The following is a 9,244-nucleotide window of genomic DNA, read 5'->3' on the forward strand; positions in this document are numbered from 1 at the left end:
AAAGAAGCCCACTTTCATTCTCATTGCTTTTGTTTTGTACAGGTCCTAGAGCTTGGACTCAGGGCCTGGGCACTGTCTCTGGGCTTTTTGGCTCAAGGCTGGTGCTCTACCACTTGAGCCATAGCTCCACTTCTGGCTTTTTGCTGGTTCATTGGAGATAAAGAGTCTCGTGGATTTTTTTCTACTCTGGCTGGCTTTCAACTGTGAGCCTCAAGATCTCAATCCACTGATAGCTAGGATGACAGGCATGAGCCACCGTGCCCAGCTGGTTCTCTAGCTGAACAAAAAGCACTTTGTTCAACATTCACTTTAAATTCTTAGAAAAAGCTTTGGAATAGAATCTTGTCTTAGTTTTTAAGCCAGGAGGAAGAGGGGGAGGAGGGGGAGGGGGAGGAGGAGGAGGAGGAGGAGTCTGCACATGCACCGGGCAGGGCCTTCAATCTACTTTGTGCTGCCCACAGCCTAGCCTGCGGCCGCCACGTCACCCATGCCTCCAGGCAATGCATGAGAGAGGCATGTCACTTTTATTTAGGGGGGAGGGGGACGAGAAGGGGGAAGGCTAGTCCTGGGGCTTGAACTCTGGGCCTGGGCGCTGTACCTGAGCTCTTCAGCTCAAGGCTAGTGCTCTACCACTTAAGCCACAGCACCACTTCCAGCTTTTTTTTTTTTTTATGACTCATTGAAGTCTCATGGACTTTCCTGCCTGAGCTGGCTTTGAACTGTGATTCTCAGATCTCAGCCTCCTGAGTAGCTAGGATGACAGGTGTGCACCACCAGCGCCTGGCTAAAGAATGTTTTTGTGTTTTTTTTTCATGCAATTTGTCCGTGCTTTCCAGTGCTGGGAGGGGAGGGGAAGGTGCACACCCATTTCCTGTCCCATCTACACCTGTTTGATTCTCAGCTGTGGATAAGTGGTTTTCTCCCATCTCCTCCTCCTTCCCCCTCTGCCATTACTGGGGTTTTGAATTCAGAGCCTGGGCACTGTCCCTGAGTTGTTGGGGGGGGGGGGGGTGTTTGGGTTTTTGTTTTGCTCAAGACTGTGACTCTACCACAAGAGCCACAACTCCATTTCTGGACTTTTTGTGGTAGTTTACTGGAGACAGGAGTCTCACAAACATTGTCTGCCTGGGCTGGTTTTGAACCACAATCCTCCTATCTCAGCCTCCTGAGTAGCTAGGATGACAGATGTGAGCCATTAACACCACACTGTCCTTTTCCATTCTGTTTTGTGATGAGACATGCCTGAAACGCACTCAGCACAGGGCCGAGACCCGAGGGGGCCAAGGGAGGCCGCAGCAGTGCTAGCCCTCAGGAGGAGCTGCCGCCCTGGCCACGCCCTCACCAGGGGTCTGGGCCTCCCTGGCCTTCCTGTGCCTCTGAGCATCAGGTTGTATTGTTTGGCAACACAAAAGCATGGAAGAGCTGCCTTGGGCTTAGGCCAGGCTGTGCCCTATACAGGATAAGCTAGCAGAGTGGCCGACATCCCTAGGTCCAGTCCAGTGCCACGGTCCAGGCTGCTTCCAGCACCCTGGCTGGTGGTGCGCATGCACCACCTGCAGTGCTGTGCCAGCCATGGCACCCTGGCATCTTCATCGACCACACACAGGGTGACTTGCTGACAATGGAAATTGACTTCTGGTCGTTCTAGGAAGTCAGAGGTGAACTGGGGGTCTGGTGAACTGGGGGTCTGGTCTGGGTGTGCGTACCAGGCTACAGAGCGCCTTCCTGCCATGTTCTCCCGCGAGAGGGGCCAGGGCTGCTCCAGGGTCTGTGTGGGGTTTTGTAAGCTTTAGAATTGTTTTAAATTATCTTTCAGGGCCGCTGTGCACAGGGTTTCAATTCAGCATGAGTTGATGAGCACAGAGCATCTCACTCTACCGTCGGCTCTTCCCCAAGTCACAGGGCTCCATCTTCACACATGCACATAGACTATGACCAGCGCTCTGCCCCTCCTCTCTTCTGCCTCCCTCCCAACCGTCATTCACACTGCTCATTCACCAGTAGATGACAGTGTGTTACATGCACACGGCCTTGTATGTCCTTGCAATTTATTTAGATCTGTCAACATGAAAGAAACACGTGCCTTTGTCTCTCAGCCTGACATATATCACATTGACGTTTTTCCAGATCCACCCATTTACCAGCAAATGGCATTATTTTTCCAGATGGATGATCAGGTACATGTGTACATATGAAACAATATATATAAAAACCAAGGTAGACATTGCTGGGTATCCACAATTAGTTTTTATTAGCCACCAGTACAAGGAGACACATCTAAGCCAGGAAGGCCAGACCCTGGTCCCTGAGTGGCTCACTGGGCTGCTCCTGGGGAGGGCCTGTTCCCATAGCAACCGAGTCCAGTGGGAGGAGCTCCATGCTTCCCTACCTGCCCCAATGCTCCACATCCTGGAGCAGAGGAGGAATCATGTGGCCCCGGGACCCCAAGGATCTGTTCTTCCTACCCAGGCCACTGGCCATCGGCCTCCCCATGGCTACTCCTCTGCCAACTGCTAATATTTCCGTGTGTGTGTGTGTGTGCACACGCACGTGTGCATGCCATGTGCACACCTATACTGGGGCTTGAACACAGGGCCTCATGCTCTTGCTTGGCTTTTTTTAAATCAAGGCAGGGGCTATACCACTTGAGCCACACCTCCACTTCTGGCTTTTTGCTGGGTAATTGGGAGATTAGAGTCTCATGGACTTTTCTGCAGGGGCTGGCTTTGAACCATGATCCTCAGATCTCAGCTGAGTGGCTGGGATTACAGGTGTGAGTTCCAGCCCCAGCTTACGGCTGTCTTTGTGGTCGATGTTGCAGACATAATGTAATCAGATGCCTGAAGGCGAGTGGGGTGCAAGGGCCAGACGTGTGTGTGGACTGCCAGTGCTCTTCTGGGTCACACACCAGCCCTGGCGGTGGGAGGATGCAGGGCACAGGGGCTCTGGCACAGAGCCGCCAGCTACGAGTGGACTGCCTTGTGGATGGGTCGTTTTTCTGTGAAGAAACTTTTGAGCAGCAGGACCTGACTGAAGCTGACCACAAACAGGGCAATGGTCTCGCCGACTGACCAGTAAGAGACGCGGCTGTTCAGGTCCTCAGCCCGGGCCCGGTCCTGGGCCTCGCGCAGGCGGTAATGGGTCTGGGAGTCGATAACCGTCTTCAGGGCCTCGTGAATGGTGACACACGCTGACTCCATCTGTACGGAGGACAGGCGCAGTCACAGTGCTCAGAGACAGGCAGGGCAGAGCCCAGCAAGCCACCCACATGCTGGTCCATCCTGCAGGTGCTACTTGGGGCACCCTACTAATGCAGAACCTGCTCTGATTTAATCCTTGAGGTAACCATGCAAAAGGAAGGGCAAAACACTGGCTTAACCACACAGGAAGGAGGACACAGATTCCGAAATGGACTCAAAGCCTGGGGCCTGTCATCCTAGCTACTCAAGAGGCTGAGATCTGAAGATGGAGGTTTGAAATCAGCCCAGGCAAGGAAGTCCGTGAGACTCTTATCTCCAGTGAACCACCAGAAAACTAGAAGCAGAGCTGTGGCTCAAAGTAGAACACTAGCATTGAGCAAGAGTTCAGGGACAGCACCCAGGCCCCGAGTTCAAGCCCCATCACACACACACACAGACACACACACACACAGACACACACACACACACAGACACACACACACACACACACACACACACACACACACACACACGGACACGGACACGGACACGGACACGGACAAGTAATCGCAAGAACCAATTTTCCTGACATCAGAAAACTGATCTCTAAGGGGACCTTCACATGCCAGCTTGTGGTGCCCAGTACCAGGAGAGGCCACTCCACACAGACCTCTGGGGCCAGGCACCATGGTGGCAGTTACAGGCTTGTTCCTCCTTTCCCTTGGTGCCACTTCCAAAGTGGACCTGACAGCCACGTCCACTGTTTAGGTGGACTGGGTGAAGTAGCCTGGTAGGGAACAAAGAACCTAACTACACTAACCCGCATCCAAACTGACCCAGCCGCACTGCTAAAACTGCCCCGTATTCCTTCCCAGATGTAGCCAGGACTCAGGGAGTGTGCCAAGTCAACTCAGCTCTGTCCCTACAGCAACCAGGAGACCTGCGGCAGCTCACAGATACTAAAGGTAGGAATGAGGGACTCAGAAACCTTTTAAAATTAGGTTATGGGGATTCCAAAGCATGCTTTGGGGTTTTTTTATAGCTCAAATAGCCACTAGCTCATTCTCCAAACTCACTCTTTCCTACCTTCTTTCCTTTCCTCCCTCTTTCTCCCTTATTTTTTAATGCTGGTACTGGGGCTTGAACTCAGAGCCAGGGCACTGTCCTTAGCTTTTTTGCTCAAGGCTGGTGCTCTGCCACTTGAGCAACAGCTCCACTTCTGGCTTTTGGGTGGTTATTGGAGGTGAGAGTTGCATGAACTTTTCTGCCCCTGGCTAGCTTTGAACTGTGCATGATCCTCAGATCTCAGCCTCCTAAGAAGCTAGGATTGCAGGTGTGAGCCACCAGTGCCTGGTGCCTAGCTCAAGAATGCCTTTATGGAAGATGGGCAGAAACAAAGATGTTCGGAAAGGCAGGAGAAGGAAACCTAAGCTCTTCCTCCCCACAAGAGAATCAAACTCCAACGTGCAGGCAGGATCTAGGAAACAGCACTACTGACCTAGTTCCTTGGGCTTTTTCCCGATCGATCCCCACACTGGTTCAAGGAAGTCCTTGGGGTCAGGCTTACAAAATGTTATCGCACTGAGGCACTGCTTCATCAGCCCAACAGAACTCTCCAGAGTTACAAAAGATCTTACATACAAACCCCACCCTCCGCTCAACCTGCTAAGGGCAATCAGCCAGGGCCCTGCAGTGCAGACTCCCAGAGTGGCCTTCTGCCACCAGGGCCTCTACCAGGCACAATGTGTTCGTACAACGCAAACAGGGAAGTGAATTGCTGATTTAAGTTTGTGTGTGTATGTATCAGTACTGAGGCTTGAACTTGGCGTCTTTTTTTGAGCCAGTCCTGGGGCTTGAACTCAAGGCCTAGGTACTACCCCTGAGCTTTTTCACTCCAGGCTGCAACTCTAGCACTGGAGCTATAGCTGCACTTCCAATTTTTTTTCTGGTGGTTCACTGGAGATAAAGTTTCACAGACTTTCCTGCCCAGGTTGGCTTCGATCCTCAGATCTCAGCCTCCTGGGATGACAGGCATGAGCCACTGGCACATGGCTCCATTAATTTTAATGGACACGAATAGACAAGTGTAGCTGGTGTGTAAGTTATCAACAATGCAGCCGCATCCTGACTGCTCAGGACGGAGGGTAGGGTGGCTGTCAGGATCTCCTGACACCCCAAACCACAGAGCACAGAGCAGAGCACGTGGCCACCTTGGAGGGCAGCCAGGAGGGAACCCGCCCCCCACCCTGACACTCAAGACGCTGCCACTCTGGTTTGGAACAAGTGCAGGCAGAGATGGTTGCTCCTGTCTTTCAAGTTCCTCTGGGAGGAGAACCGGGTCCTATGACAAACACTGCTGCATGTGGAAGGAAGTGTGAGCTTGAGAGGTGGGAGGGCAGACTGGAACAGGAGTCCAATCTTATGAGACTGGGAACATCGCTCAAGTGGCAGAGCTCTTGCCTTGCAAACACAAGGCCCCAAGGTCAAATCCTAGTATTGCCAAAACTGAAATGAACGAACTATGAAAAAGGTGACTGTCCTGCAAAATATGTCCACCCAGGACTGGCCCTGCCAGCCCTCAGTTTACCCAGATCTGCCACGTGACAACAGCTTACTAAGGGACTGTGAGCAGAACTGACGTGTGAGTATGGCCCAGCAGTGTTAAGAAGTAGATGGGCCTTTCTCACACTTGCTTGTGTGTGTACTAGTACTGGGACTTGAACTCAGGACCTCATGCTCTTGCTTGGCTTCTCCACTCAAGGCTGGTTCTCTACTACTTGAGCTATAGCTTCACTTCCACCTTTTTTGCTGGTTAACTAGAGATAAGAGTCTCATGGATTTGTCCACTTGAGCTGGCTTTGAATGGCAATCCTCAGATCTCAGTCTCCAAAATTGCTGAGATGACAAAAGTGAGCCACTGGTACTGGGCTAATAAGACTTTCAAAGAGATGCTGTGACAAGGAAAGTAGAGGCTGGAATGCAAGATACTGTAAGGGCCAGAGTGAAGAAGAAAAAGGAAGATGGAAGTAGATGGTGACCCTGCTCATTTGCTGATACAGAAGCAAGAAAAAAACTGGGGGGGAGTTACACACTGAGGTAGCCAGGGAGGCTCTCCACTTACCTGGGTGAGCGCGGTGACCTTGCTCCCCATGTCTGGGAGAATGGGGGGCTCATCCCCCACCTGAAAGTCGAAGTAGACGGTCTTGTGGGAGAAGGTGGAAAACTCATTACTGAAGCAAAACTGATAAACGCCCTTGATCTCGGTCCGGTATGTGAAGCTGTCGTACTGTTTCTTGGTCTCCCGGTAGAGAATGTTCCCTGCAGGGTCCTCCACGTAGCAATCCACATCGTAGTGGCCTCCAGTGATGACCTACGAGGGAACACACAGAATGTCTTGTCACCACAGGCAATGACATGGGCAACACGCTCAGCACGCAACAAGCTCAGCAGACGCCATGGCCTGACTCCCTAATACTCCTGCCCTGCAAGCTTCTATAACCTCCAGGGCAGGGATACTGTCCACTTCGCTGGGCCTGAGTAGAGTCCAGACCACAGCCACCCTGTGTGAAAGTGCCAGGGCTGAGATTTGAGTCTCTATGGGCTTGACTCCAGTTTTCATACACAGGAGTACAGCAACCCTAACCTGCCCCATTTTATAGCAGCGGAAATTGAGGTACCAGAGTTAAGAAAGTTGCCTAAGACAGTGAGGCCGACTTCACCTGAGGGTTGTTAGCTCCATTTTGCAAATAACTGGTTGCTCCGGGCTTGCTGAATGGGTCATGACATTTAGTAAGGTTGGCAATCACTAGACACAAAAATGGCAGCATTCAGTAAAATTAGCAATGACTGGATACAAAAATAGTAGCACTTAGTAAAGTTAGCAATGATTGGATGCAAAAATAGTAGCAGTAAAGTCAGCAGTGATTATATTCAAAAGGAGGCACATATATATTGAGGTACTAGGAAGTAGCACTGTGGCTCAAGTGGTAGAGCACTTGCCTTGAGCTGAAGAGCTCAGGGTCAGCACCCAGACCCAGAGTTCAAGCACCATAACCGACCAAAACAAAAAAAAAGGTACTCATAGGGATTGATCAGGAATCATTCAGCCCCAACTCTAACAAGGAAAGTTAGATGACAGAGGGTAAAATCACACCTGTAGCCAATGCCTGTGACCATGAGCAAGTCAATGAAAGGACTAAAGGATACAGTTGTTGGGTACCAGTGGCTCACACTGGCAATCCTACCTACTCAAAAGAGGCTGAGAGGTGAGGATCTCGGTTTAAAAACAGCCCCAACAGGAAAGTCCATGAGACTCTCATCTCCAATTAACCAATACAAAAACAGAAGTGGAGTTGGGGTTCGAGTGGTAAAGCCATCCTTGAACAGAGAAGCTAAGGGACAGCATCCAAGTCCTGAGTGAAAAGCCTCAGTATGTGTATACCAGAGAGAGAGACAGACAGACAGACAGACAGACAGAGACAGAGACAGAGAGAGAGTGTTAATGCAGTTAACTGCTTCCAAACTTTGTGGAAAGCAGCAGGCATCTTGCTTGCTGCTGGGATGTTTAAAGCCGCAGTGGACAGCCCTGGCACAGGATGGTGGCAGTAACCACTGCCTCTCAGACCCTCCAACCACATAATTATCACTGTTTCCTTACGGTGTTTCAGTTACCTGTGTTAATGCAGACACATGCACAATCTCCATGCTGTCCACACAGATCACAAACCTGTATCTCTATTTCCCACGAAGCTGTTTCTGGGCACAAGCCTCTTTCTGCACCTCTAATGATGGAGGGGCCCATTCAGACAAGGCGTTCCAATGGCCCTCCAACCCCAGATCTGCCTGCTAAACCTCACCCCTGGGGATGGGACCCACCCCAGACCTGAGTGCTGCTCCCAGCAACTGTGAGCCATGGGCACTGACCACGGAGAGGTTAGACGGAAGGCCAGGAGCTGGCTTTAGTGCACCATATGGCAAAAATCAAGTCTCACGGAAGCAGAGCTGTGGCTTGAGTGGTAGCTAACCTGAAGCACAAAACCTCAGGGACAGCGCCCAGGCCCGAGTTCAAGCTGCAGGACCACCAAAAAAGAAACCCAAGTGTTTTCAGCACACCACCTGGGGGGCGGGTGGCCGGGTCTCAACAGACTGCACCGCCATCGAGAGCGCCTTTTCCACCCCAAATCCCACTCAAAACGTGGGGTTTGTAAAAGGAGGGGCGGGGAGCAGCCGCAGTGGGAGCCCCTGCGGGGCAGACAGGCCGGGAGCTGGGTCCTGGGGGGGGGGGGGTCGCGGCCCTGAGGCGCTGCCCCGGGGGGGGGGGAAGACAGGGGGGCGGAGGGGAGCCCCGGGAGGGGGGAGGGCAGGGGGCGGAGGGGAGCCCCGGGAGGGGGGAGGACAGGGGGGCGGAGGGGAGCCCCGGGAGGGGGGAGGACAGGGGGGCGGAGGGGAGCCGGGAGGGGGGAGGGCAGGGGGCGGAGGGGAGCCCCGGGAGGGGGGAGGGCAGGGGGCGGAGGGGAGCCGGGAGGGGGGAGGGCAGGAGGCGGAGGGGAGCCGGGAGGGGGGAGGGCAGGAGGCGGAGGGGAGCCGGGAGGGGGGAGGGCAGGGGGCGGAGGGGAGCCGGGAGGGGGGAGGGCAGGGGGCGGAGGGGAGCCCCGGGAGGGCCGGGCCGGGGAGGGGAGCCCCGGGAGGGCAGGGGGCGGAGGGGAGCCCCGGGAGGGCCGGGCAGCCCCGGGAGGGCCGGGCCGGGGAGGGGAGCCCCGGGAGGGGGGAGGGCAGGGGGCGGAGGGGAGCCCCGGGAGGGCCGGGCCGGGCCGGGGAGCCCCGGGAGGGCCGGGCCGGGGAGGGGTCCCCCCGGAGCCCCGGGTCGCACCTGGTAGTCCAGGGAGAGCTTCACGCCCTGGTCCACCTCCTCGTGGAAGCACTGCTTGGCGTTGTCGGGAAGCTCGAAGGTGAGCTCGGCGCCCCACGCCTGCCGGGCGCACAGCACGAGCGCCAGCAGCAGGAGCGCGGCGGAGCGCGGGGCGGCGCGGCCTGGGAGGCGCCCCATGCCGTCGGCCGGGCCCGGA

The 9,244-nt window shown here is 54.3% G+C and overlaps 1 protein-coding gene across 1 annotated transcript; it reads right to left on the bottom strand.

Annotated features, from left to right (window-relative positions):
* Nucleotides 1–2,713: 2,713 nt before the first annotated feature.
* On the bottom strand, nt 2,714–9,244 carry Tmed3 (transmembrane p24 trafficking protein 3). The gene is made up of 3 exons (XM_042697731.1): nt 9,049–9,244; nt 6,301–6,549; nt 2,714–3,200 (listed from the first exon to the last, which is right to left on the bottom strand). Exons 1-3 carry the CDS (start codon nt 9,223–9,225, stop codon nt 2,964–2,966), a joined length of 663 nt encoding a protein of 220 aa, XP_042553665.1. The 5' UTR covers nt 9,226–9,244; the 3' UTR covers nt 2,714–2,963.

Source organism: Dipodomys spectabilis, unplaced genomic scaffold, assembly GCF_019054845.1.
Source record: "Dipodomys spectabilis isolate Male_0828 unplaced genomic scaffold, ASM1905484v1 ptg000228l, whole genome shotgun sequence".
Classification (NCBI taxonomy): Eukaryota; Metazoa; Chordata; class Mammalia; order Rodentia; family Heteromyidae; genus Dipodomys; species Dipodomys spectabilis.